The 16,869-nt window shown below is 39.5% G+C and overlaps 1 protein-coding gene across 2 annotated transcripts; it reads left to right on the top strand.

Annotated features, from left to right (window-relative positions):
* The first annotated feature begins 720 nt into the window (after positions 1-720).
* Positions 721-13,845, top strand: BROX (BRO1 domain and CAAX motif containing). Of its 2 annotated transcripts, XM_009894300.1 has the most exons (13): positions 721-738; positions 1,309-1,439; positions 2,238-2,344; positions 3,856-3,952; positions 5,241-5,336; positions 6,006-6,078; positions 6,439-6,544; positions 7,092-7,181; positions 8,419-8,504; positions 9,802-9,883; positions 10,954-11,104; positions 12,531-12,690; positions 13,190-13,845. In XM_009894300.1, exons 2-13 carry the CDS (start codon positions 1,339-1,341, stop codon positions 13,274-13,276), a joined length of 1,236 nt encoding a protein of 411 aa, XP_009892602.1. In that variant the 5' UTR covers positions 721-738; positions 1,309-1,338; the 3' UTR covers positions 13,277-13,845. The 2 variants fall into 2 exon arrangements, with proteins under 2 accessions (XP_009892602.1, XP_009892601.1); XM_009894299.1 differs by lacking the exons at positions 721-738; positions 5,241-5,336 and having other exon boundaries at positions 1,339-1,439; positions 13,190-13,276.
* The last annotated feature ends 3,024 nt before the right edge of the window (positions 13,846-16,869 follow it).

The raw sequence follows: 16,869 nt of genomic DNA, 5'->3' as shown, positions 1-16,869 counted from the left end.
CTGTCGGGTGCGGGGGGGTGAAGGCAGTTTAGACACGGAAGATTTCTTGTTAAGCGCCTGTCGCCTGGCTTGGGCGCCACTGAGCCGTGTGACAGCTCCTCTCCGCTGCGCAGGTGGGTGACGGTGTCGTGATAGGTGCTGACATGGTAAACAAGTCGCCTGCGCGGTCAGGAAGACCTGGACGGTGACAGGGGGTCGCTGCTTGGCAGATCTCCTTTTTTCTTTTATTTTTTTCAGCTCCTCTCAGCAGCGCAGGTGGGTGACGGTGTCGTGATAGGTGCTGACATGGTAAACAAGTCGCCTGCGCGGTCAGGAAGACCTGGACGGTGACAGGGGGTCGCTGCTTGGCAGATCTCCTTTTTTCTTTTATTTTTTTTTTTCTTAGCAAAGCTGCAGAATGTTTTATCACGATGAACTTAGAGATTGATGAAGGATCGTAGGTGATGGAGGTCTTGGGGGGTCTCTAGTCCGATGTCCTGCTCGGAGCAGGGTCAGTGCTGAGGTCCGACCGGGTGGCTCCGGGCTTCATCTGGTGAGGTCTGGAAAGCCTTTGAGGATGGAGACCACACGAGCTCTTTGGGGACCAGTTCCGCTGTCCTCACAGTGAAGAAGTTTCTCCTTTTATCCAGTACAGAACTCTTGTTTCAATGTGTGCTCCTTATGTTTCATCCTCCCACCGTGCACCGCTGTTGAAAGCTCATTGGAACACTTAAGTTATATGCGTTTGCTAAAATTGAGGTAAAAGATGGTCTGTTTTACCTGTACTCTACCAAACGTCCAGGTCTGTTACACGTATGTAAATATATCCATGTTGTCAGCAAGGTTTACTATGTAATTGCAGTTTCATCTATCTCGATGGTGCCCCAATAAAAGCTACTCATAGATTGACCAGACACTATAGAATGATCTCAGTGAATTGAGATATTCCTGTAAATTACATGGGAAATATTCAGCCTTATGTAGGAGGTAACAAATGCGGGGGGTTTTGAGTAAGAAGGTATGCAGTAATACAGAGTAAAGTAGGTTATAGCTTTTTGTTCAACTCAAAATAGTTGTCTCAGAAAGCATATGTATTTCAAGAGAGTGAAATTCTCAAACTAAGCACATGGACGATGAAGACAAAGCTTAGTGTTTCAAGTGGAAAAAAGAAATTATTTTTTTCTGTGTAATTATATACAAATTTGCAAATTATTTTTTTTTCCTAATTGTTTACATTTGGAATGTATTCTTTTGAGCTGTGGAGCATGACATGTATAACATCTCAGTTGTACCTGTTCCTCCAGCTATTTGTTTCTTTCCATGCTTTAGGTTTGGCATAAACAACACTACAGAAAGAAAATGACGCACTGGTTTCATCGGAACCCTTTGAAGGCTACAGCTCCTGTTTCATTTAATTTTTATGGAGTAGCTACCACTCCAGCTGCAGCAAAGGTTTGCAAGTAAGTGTACTTGCGATTAACTTCACTCTGTCTCTCACAGTTTGGAGGACATACTTAAAAGCAATGGTTACTTTTCGATTTTTGTTCTGAAGTTTACAAGAAGTGTGTAGGCTGGGAGACAATAAGACAGTGATGACACTGAACATTTAGTTACAAAGAGTGAATTATCAAGTTTTCAAGCCTCTGAGTGTATAGCAAGGCCTGTTATAATAATGCAGAGGCAAAAGACTAAACATTTCATTGTCTTTCTGATGACTGTGCATTCTTGTGCAAAAGATTACTTAAAGTAATTTCCATAAGTGAATAAGGCATGAGCATTCTATTGTAGATAGAAATATAATGAAAGGAGATCTCAGCCTATTCTGCAGATCTATTCTTATCTCCTTCATACGCTCATCCCATTCTAATATTGAAGACTATTCCTGCTTGTTACTTCCCTCCCCTCCCTCTGCACCCAGCCTCTTGGTAGATAAAGGCATAGTTATTTTCATTTGTGTAGAACAATAGATTGATAATGAGTACTAATTACCCATTGCTGTCTGTCCAAAATGGATTGTACTTTATACCAAAGTGTCAATTGTATGTATCCAGAGGAGAAAGGAAGATTTTTTTTCTGTATTTGTGGGCATCTTCCTCGTGAAGTACCTTTCCTTGCCTTCAGATAGCTAAATTGAATGCTTAGCTTCACTTTCCTAGCCAAAAGGGTGGTGGCATACACGGGTGGGTACTTTCCTGATAGTACATTTTTGAGTGGAATTTCTTAGGTTTCTTTTTTCTTTCCTTCCCCCCTCCGTACAGTGATTTGAGGTTATCTCGAACACGACTGTTGGAGCTGTTTACAGACTCAAGTTGTAATCCAGAAATGATGAAGAATGCAACTGACTTGTATTTCTCACTCTTGCAAGGTAGGAACATTTATTAGCAATACTGCTAATACATGAAGAGGTATATAATTTGAATTTTAATGACACTTCTCAGAACGTGTCTTGTGCTAATCTTCTGTAAAGAAGCTTTGTGCTTCCCAAGAGAGTATCTTCATGGGTTCTGTGCTTGATACCAGTCACGGGTACTCGCCAGGCCCTCTCTGCAAGTTTCAGTGTCCTTTGTGACCCTGCCAGTACTAAGTGTTGTCAGTCCTGTCCTCTTGCTTTTAATCTCATTCTGCTTCCTGCTGGAGGAGAAAATGGTTATTTGTCTCTTCGATTGTGGTGAATTGCTCCTTAAGTATAAATTGAGTCCATTAATTAGTTGATAGGAGTTGCTTTTTGGTGTAAACTTCTGGTTTGTCTAATGCTAGATAATAGACTTGTAAGTTTACACTTCTGCTGCTGCTTGTCTTAGGTGTATATATAGATGCTCATTAGCATAGTATCTACACTTTGGAGATGGGCACCTATGATGACGCATTCCCTTGAAACCTTCCTCCTGCCAATGTTTTGATAACTCTTACTTAGCAGTCAGGTGCTCAGACAAGTTTCTTAGGGCTGTTTTCAGGAATCGGCTAATTCGTGGAAACTGTGATCTTTCAGTCTGTGGGAAGTGAAGCAGCTCGAGTTGGTTTAGTTCCTTCAGTCCCTGGGAGGGTGTAAGCTAATGTGGCTTATAAAAGGTCACATAACTGTCCATGTTGCTGCAGACAAGTTTTGGAGAGTTTCTTCAGGAAAGCATCGTGTTTGGTCTCTAAAATCTTCTGCAAGTGAAAGGAACAAGTATTTTCTGTCTTTATAAACATGTGACGGCACCTAGAGCTACAGCCGCAATAGCTGCTGTTGCAAATCTTGAGTTCTTGAAGTCTGTAAGAACTGATCAGACCAAGGCCTGTCTTACTCCCTGAAAAATTCCTTGGGCCTGCATATGCTAGTATTTCAACGCCCCATAGCACGATCTTCATCCCACTGATTGCTGCTTTCTGGGCTGCTGGACATAAAGAACCAATTTCCTGTAGCCCAGGAGACAAAAGAGATAATGACTAGGTGAATCCATGCTTACAAGCCCTTTTCCCTCACCCTGTTGACCAAACAGCTTTTTCTGGAATTTCCTAATCAGCACTACGGTGGGAAGGATAGTCACTCACTCACCTCGAGCAGCCTCAGCCATCCTGGGTCAGTCCAATTCCCAACTAATCACCATATGGGACATGCAGACCTCTGCAAGGTTTTCCTTTAGCAATCAAGACTCTCAGAGCTGAGTTGGTACGCTGCTGGGCAAGGCGTTTCTTGTAGTAGCTAGTTTGGTTTTGTGCACATCTTGTTCTCAAGATATTGAGGAATAAAAGCCTCGGGAAGTAACACAGGTTTTTGAGTGGTATAGCAAGAAACATTCCTTTATCTATATCCGTATTCTTATTGATCCCCATTCCTTCATTACTTGTTTTTCACTTTGAGATTGTCTGTCAGTACATTTTTTTATTCTATAGGTTTTATCTTTTCCCTGGATGACTCTTCCCAAGAATGCAAGTTGAGATACATTCAGAATTTCAAGTGGACAGACACATTACAAGGACAAGTTCCAAGGTACACGTGCTTTTATGATTACAGAGTATGCAGCTGTTTTCTTGTGGTCTGTTATACGTATGTATACGTGCCAACACAGGTGTGAAGGAAAACTTAGAAGTGTAGCAAAATGTTGAACACAAAGTAGTTTCTAAAAACTTGTTGCTTTGCATTATTGATAATTGCCATACTGTATTAAGTGTTCTGAAGCACGTGTTGCCTTTATGTAAAGGCATGATAATCTACAGTTGGCTAGAGCAGTATAAAGAAGAACCTTGAGAGTATTGGCAAATTGAATATGATAACTTAGATTAGTACAGTTTAAAACTTTTTCATCAGGCACTATTGCCTGACCAGTATCTTCTGAGTTTTTTGAGGTACAAATGTTCCTGAAGATCTGATTTTGTTCTTGTCCTCTGGAGCTCTTAGTACACACATTCCTGGTACAAACAAGCTTCTGTTTTAAGAAAGGAGGAATATAGATCTGTAACCTTCTGGATTATTCAGTTGTCTCTTGCTATTGTACGTAATTTTGTTGTGTAACCACACTTACAAATTTGTCAGGCTTTATCTAGAAGCGCTCAACTTCCTCAAAGCTTTTATTCCTTTTGGAAAAAACTCTGTTGATTAGGATTCTCTTCTAATTTTCTCATGGTCATACACATTCATACTTGTGCCAGCATTATTTGCCAGCATTATTCTTCCCACTCCCACACCTTTCTTTTTAAAGTTTACTAGTTCCTAAGATATACTGAACTTGTGATTGCAAGTTCAGTCTTTTCAGAGACCATGTTTTTAGCTTCTGAAATTTTCCGCTATTTGCACATGCTGTTTGACTGCAGTTACATAAATACTTGCAATAACATTCATTTGAGGGAGATGTAATACACTCTGACTTATTAACTTAGCAGCTACAACTTAAAAGTAGACATTCCAGAGCACGGCTTCCCACAAAATGTGCAATTTAAAAAAAAAAAAAAAAAGGGAAAAATGTCAGCCACACCCAAAGCTAAACAAATCTCAAGTTACTGTTTTAAAATAAAAGTTCCCAAATAGGAAGGGTAGGCATCTGAATGTCAGAAATTATAATTATGAGCTTTTAAAGAAAATAAGTAAAAATTGAAGTCTCTTTTGGGCAGTTCAGCAAGTAGGAGGTTCTGAATTGGGAATTGTTGACTTCTTAAATGAAAAATATTTTATGGAGGTAAATGTCGACTTACACTGTGTGAACTATCAGCAGAGAGAGCGCTTGTCAGAACAAAATGGAAAGCATTAAATTGTTTGGGGCATTTTGTCTGTCTTTCTTTAGTGCCCAGCAGGATGCAGTGTTTGAACTGGTTTCCATGGGATTTAATGTAGCTCTGTGGTACACAAAATATGCATCAAGACTCGCTGGAAAAGAAGAGTAAGTGTTTTTCTTTTCTTAGTAATTCCATTGCAGCAGTATTCCACTAAAAAAATTTAGCAGGTTCTGCGTTTTGCCTGCTGTAGTGCATGTGCAACTGAGACAGTGGGAGTTCAAGGAGGCACTTGGACTTCATTGATGTGCTGTAATGTCCAAGTGCACATCAGTCCTTTCTTGCATCTGTGAACAAAGTGTACTGGTACCATGTGATTGTGGTATAGAGAAAGTGTCAGTTGTGAATAAACCCTTCACCAGTCCTGCTCTAAATGTCCAGGTACAAAACTGAGATTCTCAAAATCACAGCTCTGCTGACTTTTAACCCTACAGATTTCTAAAGCTTCGGCTTTTAACAGTGACATTACCTTTTACTTGAAAGTCATTACAAGGTCTTAACGTGGTTTTTTTTTTCAAGTGAATTCTATTTGATTATTGAATGATTAGACGCTGTAAGAAACCTCTTTACCATGAGGGTAGCACAGCAGTGGGACAGATTACTTAGACAGTTGGTGGACTCACCATTCTTGAAGGATTCAAGATTCTTCTAGCCAAAGCTGTAACTAACCTGATCAACTGTTGTCGATAGTCCTGCTGCAAAGCAGGAGGTGGGACTAAATGACACCTAGAGGTCCTTTCTAACTATAATTTCATTGATTCGTTCTATATCCTTAGTATAACAGAAGATGAAGCAAAAGATGTTCACAGAAGCCTGAAGATAGCAGCCGGGATTTTTAAACACTTGAAGGTAAAAAAACTGTCTTGCTGTCTGTTCTTTAAGTTGCCTGCAAGTACTTGAATTTTTGTCTTAGAAAAGCCTTTGCTTTTCTGATGAGGTTACAGAATAAACAAACACCTCAGACTATCTGAATGATACAGGAGGAAGAAGGGTATTAATATGTTGTGCTGCCATTCAATCCCTGCTGCTCTTTCCCAATGGCAGTGGAAGAGTAATCCGTCTGTCTGCCCAGTAGCATATGCAACAGTGCAGCCAGCCGTCTTGGGACCTTCACTCAGTGTCCCATCTACTTAGGAATAAGGGATTTGCTTTGCATTGGCAGCAGTGGTATTAAGCCTAAACTAACTTTGAGACTTGCTTTGTACTTAGGAAAGTCACATTCCAAAATTGATTACACCTGTAGAAAAGGGAAGAGATTTAGAAGCTCGACTTATAGACTCTTACATCATACAGTGCCAAGCTGAAGCTCAAGAAGGTATCTTCAAATATGTGTTTGTTGGGGATGGGGAATGACAGTCTTTGTGGGTTACTTTGATGTCTTGTGAAGTCTGCTTGGCAGCAATGGCATTTTTTTTTCCTCTGAAGTACTGTGGCTTAGTGGGGTGGGTTGCTGTTAAAGAAACTAAAGTTACAATTTTAGGAGGAAAATGCCAAAAATCAATCTGATATTACAAATATAACCACTTTGGAAGAACTTGTGTGTGACATTCCTCCCCTCTTCTTTTTTCCTTTCATGCAATCTCTTCACCACCATGCTTGCCTAACATAAATTCCCAATTCCTTTACTTTAAAATATTGACAGCTTCTGTTTACTAGCCAGTCTTCTGACTAACCTTCCTTCAGCTTTTCTATTCATTTGTAATAATTCTATCCAAGAAACAATCAGTCTTTATTCTGCAGTTTGCTTGACTGCACAATGCTTGTTTTCTGCTCATGCAGGGCTTTTAAAATGCTAAATGCCTCTGCTGATTTGATGTGACATTTTCAATTAAACTCTAATACTGTGGTGGAATATTTTTCAGTGACAATTGCTCGGGCTATTGAGCTGAAACACAATCCAGGACTAATAGCTGCTCTTGCTTATGAAACCGCTAACTTCTACCAAAAAGCTGGTAAGTGTCTTGTTTCGTATCCTTAGTGGCCTGGTTTATGCATTCTTGCCAGCAGACATACTTCATCCACCCATCAGTTGCGATATTAACGTTGTTTCTCAGTGGATATGCTTTGTATATTTAGCTTCTATTTAGCACATTTAAGGCTTCAGTTATCAGTATAACATATATTATGATAAGGCCTTTAGTTTTAGTGGGAATCTTTTTCTGTAGCTAATGGTAGGAAATGTTAGTGAGTGGAGACAGAAGGCAGAGTAATGTCTTGAGAATATGTAATAGCAGCAAACAAATGGCTTGAAGTAAATGGAGTGTGTTTCAGCTGCCTTTGGGCAGCAGATTATGACACAGCCTGTAAAGTGTGTAGCGGGTTAATCCTGTACCTCCTTCCAGCTGAGTAAGTTGATCTGTGGGCTTACTGAGGGAAGTGGGAAAAGTGCAAAAATATGGGAGTCAATATCATAAAATCATAGAATGATTTGGGTTGGAAGGGATCTTAAAGATCATCCGGTTCTAGCCCCACTGCCATGGGTAGGGACACCTTTCACTAGAGCAGGTTGCTCAAAGCCCCATCCAGCCTGACCCTGAACAATTCCAGGGATGGGGCATCCACGGTTTCTCTGCGCAACTTGTTCCAGTATCTCACCACCCTGACAGTGAGGAATTTATTCCTAATATCTAATCTAAATCTCTTTCAGTTTAAAACCGTTACCCCTCGTTCTGTCTCTGCGCTCCCTGATGAAGAGTCCCTCCCCATCTTTCCTGCAGGCCCCCTTTAACTACTAGGAGGCCACTATAAGGTCTCCCCGGAGCCTTCTTTTCTCCAGGCTGAACAACCCAACTCTCTCAGCCTGTCCTCATAGGAGAGGTGCTCCAGCCCTCATATAAGGGATGGAATATTGTAACATATGTAGGCTTTTATAGGTCACTACTTGAAATTAAACTAGGAACAAGCTTTGAAATGCTGCCTAAAAATACTTAGGAGAATTAGCCCCCAAACTTAGTGGACAGCACTTTAAGGGATTCTAGGGACAACTGTATCACAACTCAATAAACGGAGTATTTTTGTTTTTTTCTCATAGTTTCTCTATGCCTTTGCAGGAGTAATGTATGTCACTTGTTTCTGGCTACTTCATAGTTAAGATCTACTGCTAAGTTTAAGAATTACGGTCTTTGAGGGTGTGTGGGATTTTTCTTTTTGGAAATGTCTTAAAGAATATCTTTATGTATATGTTCATAGATCAAACGTTATCCAGTTTGGATCCAACCTATGCAGGTAAATGGAGGAAGTACTTAAACTTGAAGACCAGTTTCTATATGGCCTATGTAAGTACTTCGGTTGACAGCAGTAACAGTTTTTAATGTTGTCTAAGGGATGGATAGGGAATGGGGGCTAAGTACTGCCTTGATGTTCTTTCAATGCTGTGAAGAGAGACTGTGCAGTGGCATTTGAAGTGTTTTTGCTGAGCCAAGTGGAATTACTGCAGTGTGGAATTTATTGTGATCACGTATGATTAAGAGAAGCAATTCAGGTTGAGCATAATACTTGTCTTCCGTTCTCTACATCACAGTCTGATTCTAGGCATAATTCAGAGTTGATAATCTTTTTGAAGGCCCTGAATTAAAGTGCATCAGGTAATGTTAGGTACCATTCCACATGCTGTCCCTTTTTGCATGACTTGCCTCTTAGCAAGTGAAGTGGGGCTCTGGGAATCATCAGCTGCTCAATTTGCTCTTTATTTCTTGTGGCCTGACACAGCCTGTAATCTGGCTCTTTCTTACCATAAAAAAGGCCCAAACTAAGCAGTTAGCACAATTGTCTTTCGCTTACATTAAACCCGTAGCTAAAAGTTGTTTGCCTTATTGCAAGCCTGAGAGGTGAGGGAGGGTCAGAGGTATGGTACTTTTTCTTATTTAAATTTGTGTAATGTGGACAATTGTAGATTTAGGTAACACTTGCTATACTGTGAGAACAGACATTAAAGAAAGGTATGCAAGGTAGGCATTAGTTCATGGGATTGTTCCTTTACCTATGGGATTTAGTATTTAAACTCAACAACTCCTGATAATAGAAAAGAGGCAATTCAGTTCTCACTGGAATAAAATAATATCTTCAAGTATGAGTATGAAGGACTGGGACTTTATGGGGTGGAAAAGTTATTTGGACTATGGCAAAATACCTCAAGCAGCAGAACACCTCATCTTTTCTGGATTCGGTGATTTTTGTTGCAGATTCAGTTTTTTAATATTCATGTCATTTTAGTTTTTAGAGTCTTTGCCTTGTAAACTTGACTGGGGTTCATCCGCTTTCTGTGTTGGGGTTTAATGCTGCACATTGATAAAGTGAGAGAGAGAGGTTCTATACTAGTGCTTTTGGTAAAACAGCCTTCCTGAAGCACAAAGTTATTCTTGGCTACTAGACTTGAGACAGTTTGCATCATACCTACCTCACAGCGTTTATGTTTGTTGAATTACATTGTTCTGTGTGCATTCTCGAATTGTCAGCTATATGCAGGGAATGGCAGCTTCTAAGAGATGCAGCTTTGACGTAAAGAAGAACAGAAGTGATTTGGCACAGGAAGTGCCCAGTGTTGTTGGTAATCATTTTGTCCTCTCCCATTAGGCATACTGTTACCATGGTCAAACTTTACTGGCGAGTGATAAATGTGGGGAAGCAATCAGATCTCTGCAGGAATCGGAAAAATGTAAGTGTGATTGAGACTGGATTACATGGTCTGATGGTGACACGTCTGTTTTATTTTGCTGTATTGTGTTTATTTGGTCTCCCAAAGACTTAAGATTTTATCTGTCACCTGATGAAAATCCAGCATACTTTTGAGTAGAGACAGTATATTCTTTTTTTTTGTCTTACCAAAGGCTGTCTTTCATAACAGTGCTGCAGAAAAGTTCATCTTCCCTTCTCAGCCTGTTGAAGACTGGCTTTGAACTGCCAGCAATACATGTAAAAATCAATTGTCAGGGCATCATGTTTTCTAGTCTCTGTAAGTTACTGCAGCCTTTTCTGCTTTGGAGGTTGCTCTGCCTTACATTAAATGGTAAATCTAGGACGTGTTTGTTCGTTTTTAAACAGGTTTCAGTAACTTATTTCCTTTCTATTCATCTGAAAGGTAGATGAAAGGAAATTTGCAGTGGCTCAGGGTGATCTGCCCATCTGTCTCTCTTCAAAGCTATTGCTACCCCAATGGCCTGCACTGCATAACTTTACCACAATGTGTAAAAATGCTCAAATCATCAAATTGGAAACTTTTAATATTAATTTTAAAAATAAATAAAAAGAGTTTATTAAGAACAAATTGAGTTGGATTACTTGCAGTAGAACACATACTGTGTTTTTTACTGTGCCTGCTGTTCAGAGAAGAGTGCTTCTTTTCCCACCCCATATTAAGCGTTGTTTATTTTTGGGCATCAACTGTGCGTGGACACCTTCATACCCTCTCTTTTTGCTTACCATGTGGCACAGTTCTTGGGCTTATTGTTGCATTTTGCCCCGCATGTAAGAATGCTTTCCTGCATCTTCCCACCCAAAAAGCTCTCTTTTTTTTTTTTTTTTTTTTTTTTTTAACATTCCTAGTCACTTTTTGGATGCAGTAAGTCTTGGCTGGAAGTGCTGCCATGGAGCTAGTTTATTTTTGTTTCTAAGAAGTGAAAAGCCTGAATGGATTTTGGTATCTCCTAGAACTGAAGCACTGCAGATCAGAACCATGATTTAATAGAGTCATGTAAATTATTTTTATTACATTTCTTTCTTGCAAAGTTTTTGCCAAGGCTGAAGCATTGTGCAAAGAATATGGAGAAACCAAAGGGCCTGGGACTACTGCCAAACCTTCTGGCCATCTCTTCTTTAGGAAATTAGGAAGTTTGATTAAGAACACACTAGAAAAATGCCAGAGAGAGAATGGATTCATGTAAGTAATTCGTGGTTGGTACAGTACGCTATATGAACTGTTATTACCTCATTTGCCTTCAAGATGGGATGGTAGATTTTAGTCCCTGGTTCCTTTAGAACATGGCATGTAACTTAAAGATATATTTGCAATTCTGTAATTTTCTCTTAGCAGATTTGCTGTGGGTCTGTGCTATCATCCTCTCTGGGTTCTGTGCCAGTTCAGCAGGGTAGGTTGGACTGACATGCTGGAGAGGTTAAGCAGTTTTCTTCCTTCATTCCTCAGCTACTTTTTCTTTTTCTGCACAAGAGAAAGTCCTGCAGAGGCTGCTGTGTTGCTCTAATGCGCTCTTCCCAGCTGCTGGCATCTGGTGGGCAAAAGAAGACAGAGGGGAAATGGAGAAGACTGGTAGCTGATTCTGCCTTGATAGCAGGGAAGTCAAGACACAGCCACACCTTCAGTGAAGAATACGCTTAGGGTGCTAGGAGCTTTACCAGTCTAAGTGTAACTAATATTGTGAATAGGGCTTTCTGTTAGTTAATGCCCCTTCCAAAAAGAGTTTGGAAGCAGTTTAAAATAGCAAGATTAGTTTGGCTTCAGAGTTCTTTTGCTCATTTCCTTCTCCCCTCCCCTCCTCTTATGATTTGGTATTCCATAATAGGTTTGTTATTTCCCTTTCTATGATACTTAAAGAGCTGCGTAATAAGGGAATTGACTAAACAAAAAGGGTTGTCGAGTACGTCAAGCTGGATGCAAATAGGAAAAGAAATTCTCTACTCTGCTTTGATTCCAATAACCATTGTCATAGCTTAAAACAGCAGCATACAGGAGATTTCAACAAATCCATGTCCCTCTAGAAACAAACTTTGAAAGAGAAACCAGATAACCAGTGACTGTTTTGGAAGATGTGCCTGCCACAGAGCTCTGCTGCAGCACAGGAAGTAAGGTAGCGTGTTGTCAGTATTTGTCAGTTTTCAGCTCTTGTTGGTTTGCTGAGGCTAGATTTATATGCTCATTCGAGCTTTGTGGTGTAGCAAGCCTTTGTGGGTGTTGCAGTGTCGTTGCTTTTATGCACCATGGCACATGAAGACTGATTCAGGGAAAGAACTGTCCTCTTTATTTTTCTTGGGAAGTATTTTAAATCCTCGTTTGGATTTTGAAGGTCTTTTGGACAAAAGGTGCTCTTCTCATTGAAGCGCTGGGAATAATGGTTATCAAGTAGGAAAAAAACCACCTAGCTATTAGGGGATGAATAATACCAAGAAGGAATTGGTTTTGTTCTTGTGAGTCTTGCTGACAGAATGCATGTTGGACAGTGCCTTGATGAAATGGAAGAGAGCAGCAATGATTGCTACTGTAAAAATCCAGATTGTTTTTCTTCAGAATTGCAAACAGGACTTGCAGAGATAGTGCGTCGTGTTTTAAATAATTGCTGTATTTATTACAGCTATTTTCAGAAGGTGCCAGCAGAGGCTCCCCAGCTGGAACTGAAAGCAAACTATGGCTTAGTAGAGCCTGTTCCTTTTGAATTTCCTGCCTTGAATGCACACTGGACTCCTGAAACACTTGCGGCATTTGATCTCACCAAGAGGCCAAAGGATGACTCTGTAAGATAATCTTATGTCCTGTTCTTTCCCTTTAGCTTTATTCTGTGTATAATACAGAGTTACTATTTTGTTCTTCTGTAATGTTCCCCAGCTCAGTGCAGGCTGTAGACACGAGGCTACCACCTGAGCTCACATTTCCGCGGTGCCAGGAGGCAAGTCAGTTAACCTCTATGCTACACTGTCAGCATCTGGAAATGAAGAGTCACCTTTTTCTAAGTACTGAATAGAAGGAAATTCTTTAATGTGTATAAGATGATGAAATGTTACAGGAGTGAATGCTACAGAAAGATCCTTTAGAAACGGATTCATTTAAGGATGCTGAAATAGAGAATATTTGGCTTTCCCCCCTTGCTTGAGGCTTCTTCAAAGTCTTCAGCCTTGAAAAGAGAGGGGACTATTAGATTAGAATGTGTAAAGTTAGCCGTGCATAAATACTGTGCAGACAGAGTGGGTTGTATGTGTGGTATTTAGGGTTTTTTTTTTTTCTTCTTGTTTGCAGGCTAAACCAAAACCAGATGAAGAAGTAAAACCTCTGAAGGAACCTGATATAAAGCCTCAAAAAGACAGTGGATGCCAGATTTCTTAAGTGCCATAAGTGCTTTGAGTTCACTTTGAAACTGTATTACTTGGACTCTGGGGCTTTAGTTCTGATCTCCCTTTTTCTGATTCTTCTTTTTTAATTTAGAAGACTAATTTAATTTACTTTTGTTAGTATGTATCTATCTTGCTTGAGAATGTGGTGGATTTCTAAGAGTTTATTTATATCCGACTTATTTTTGGTTTTAGTGGGATATCATAGAATGAGTGGGCTTAAATGTTCCTATGGTGCCTCTGGAGAGTTTCTTTTTGTGGGTTTAGTTTCTACCCACAAATAGCAAAGGAAGTATCATGATTGTAACACTTGAGGATTTTTCCATTAAATTATATGCTATGTAATGTCAAATTCTGCAAACAAAAGTTTGCATAAATGCTTATATTTATTCAGGTTTTGTCATTCAGGCGTAACACCCTGTCATGTTCCAATTCACTTAATTGTAGTTAGCAAAGAAAATCTTGGTTTGGTTTGTAACACCCCTTATGGTTTTTCACAGGACTTTCACAGAACTTGGAAAACCTTAAGTTCTGCATAACTGGAGAGCAATTTATTTTCTTCTGAAATGATTAGCTTCTGTTCTTTCCTCTTTAGGTTAGGGTTCTTCTATCAGAACTTGTAGTAAGGTACTTTAGCTTATATTAAAATCCTTTAATATCAAAGTGTACGTGAAAGTGATGCAGCAAGTAGTATGAAAGTGCTTAAAAGTAATGCATCACGGTGTCATTCATTAAGAATTTTTGAATCTTGTAAGATTTGGTAAGTTTGAAAGCTGCAGATAGTTAAAATGTCCTGGCACTAGAAAAGCTCCATTGGAATTCATGAGGCTGTCATGCATAAGGTAATGGAATTGTAATTAAGATGCTGTGTTTCCATCTGGGTAGTGTTTATAAGAAGCTGTTAGGAGAACAGGGAGGAAAGATGAGCTGAAGAGCTGGTGGCACAACTGGGAAACAAAGCTCTAGATCTTCTTTATGCCATATTTAAACAGTGCTATTTCTCAGCTTTTGCAGTATTGCACTGAAATCAGCTCCTTATGAAGAGAACTTGCCAAAAGCCAAGCCCAGTCAAGACTGAGAAAAAAAGTATTTTATAGATCTTGCTTCTTCCATTTCTGCCTACTGTGGAAAATGTGTTCACATTCTTTAGTGCTGAGCACTGCAAAACACCCGTGTCAACAAAAACATAGCTTACAAAACATGGAAATGCAAAATAATATGATGCATGGGTTGAAGTGAGGGCCTTGCAATCTCTGGGTACCAGTTGCTGAACTTCACTTTACCCGAGAAAGAAACTAAACAGACTGAAAATGTACCCGTTTCAACAAAACATGATGGCATATGCACTTATTATGATGTATCCTGTAAACACTCCTCATTTCATACTGCTTGGATCGGTTCATCTTCCCCTGGGGTGTAATTCAGTGCTGCTGTTTGCAGTCTTTCATGGAACTTAAAGTAACTTAGCTTGGAGGGCAGGGTCCTTGAAGGCCTGTGGAACAAAAGCTGTTGAGGAGATTAATAGGAAACTCCAGACTCTTCCTGAGTTACTGGACCAAACTACAGAATTCGTTGCTGCAAAAGGCAAAGACGCTCTTGATTCTGGCTGTCATGCGTGAATGAAATGCAGAAGTCATTGCTTCCAGTGGTGGATTTTTCTTTCAGCCAGTTCTGCACACAAAAATAGGTGTAAAATCGGCTGAATTGCTTTGGCAGAACTTTGTGTTCTGCAAGGGCTTAGGTGGGTAGAGGATAATGAGCATCAAGAAGAATTTATATTTAAAATTGGTCCATTTCTTCTGATGTTGCACAGGGGTCAGGGGTATGTTGTATGAAGAGTTACTCAGATCAGTTCATAACTTGATCAGCTGACTCTTTAGACTTCTTGTATTGTTAAAAGACTATCTTAGGTTTTGCCGGAACGGAGCGTGGAGCTGCTTTGCTTATACAGATTTTAATTCTAAAAACTTATTACAGCTGTAGTCATCTACATTTGCTTAGCCTGCACCCTTTAAGGATCAAGATGCAGTTAACTCAGCTTCGTAATCATGACTTTGTAGTTACTCATTGTTTTTCAGATGCCTGTGTGTGTTAATACGTACATGTCTCAACCTAATTGATTTTCTTTCTATGCAGACTGTCCCCTCATTTTCCCTTCCATCTGCTACACACTGTGGCACAGACTTACCCATGTTTGCTAATGCATGTGTAGGTCCTGGGACTCATTTCCAATGAGGCTTTTGTCCATGGGTGTACTTCAGTATATGAGTATCTTCAAATAAAATGAACAGATCATGACTAAATCATTCCCAAACAACTTCGTAGGAAAGATTATTTTATGGACTTGCAATTCTTAATTCTTTGGACACTTTCTTGAACCAAATGGTTTGTTTGAATCAAGTTCACTGTAAATAGTTTGGGGCATAACCAAGTGGATTGTGTCAGATTATGGCATTACTTAAGCCTAGCCATGTAACCTCTTATGCCATAGCTGTTTCAGTGAATATGAAGTAGTAGTTTAAAAATAGACTAATGGAACAAACTAATTCACTTAACATGTGTTGCTTTGCAAGACAAACTTTGTTTACTTGTAGTTAAAATCCTATGGCAAACATTGGATAGTTTTGCCCAAAACCAAGAAACTGGAGACTGTTTAGTTTGCAGAGTGCAGAGAGCTGTGAGTCAACGAGCAGTTTTCCCTTTTGGTTTTGTTGGCTAGTAGCAGGAATTATTGTAAATAATATGTAGATTAACTGTTCGATATGCTTAAGAATATGGGTAAATTGACTGGGAGTTTCAGTTAATCTGGAAATTTAGCAGCCACATTCCTTCTATTATGATTTCCTTTAGTAATTTTTAAGTATGAGGTATTTTGAATGGTGACTTTTTAATACTCTAATGCTGCAAGAGCCTGTTTTTGTGATCTTTCTCTGGTTTTAGAGGCTCCCGTGGCTAAACCTGCAAATCTTGTTGGTGTAAATAGTCTTTAAAAATTTGTGCCCGGTCTGAACTAGGACAAAACTGCAGTTAAATAAAATATGGAGTGCTGGGCCCTCTATTTTGTGCTTTTAAAAATGCAGTGATTGTCTTTAACCTACTATAAAACAAACCGTTAAGCTCTTTGTAAGATTTCTATTTAAATACCTTTCTCCATGTATTTAAATACACTTCCTCCTTGTTTCACGTTCCTGGGTTTACGGTAGTTAATTTCCATCCAGCATGTGACAACTGAGGGACTAAATTGGACCCTTGGATGCTGATGTCTGCCTCCCACTGGATTCAGCAGAGGAGTTTTGCCTGTCAGCCCAAGGATGACGTTTGGTCACTTAAACGTTTGGCATGGATATGTGGTGCGTCTCTATTGATGGTAGTGGTTCATACTATAAGCAAGAAAACAGATCCCTGTATCTGTGTAGGATATAGCCAACTTTGCACTTTAGAAATTTCTGATCTTGCAATTTCGGTACAATACAATATAGTTGTAAATATTCCTTCCTGTCATTTTAATTTTATTGCACTGATTTCAGTACTGTGCTATCGGTAAGATTTTTATGGGAAACATTACTAAAATGTATTTTTAATTGTCTG

The sequence above is a fragment of the Charadrius vociferus genome, unplaced genomic scaffold (assembly GCF_000708025.1).
Source record: "Charadrius vociferus isolate BGI_N301 unplaced genomic scaffold, ASM70802v2 scaffold261, whole genome shotgun sequence".
Lineage (NCBI taxonomy): Eukaryota > Metazoa > Chordata > Aves > Charadriiformes > Charadriidae > Charadrius > Charadrius vociferus.
This window is presented reverse-complemented; position numbering and strand designations above follow the sequence as displayed.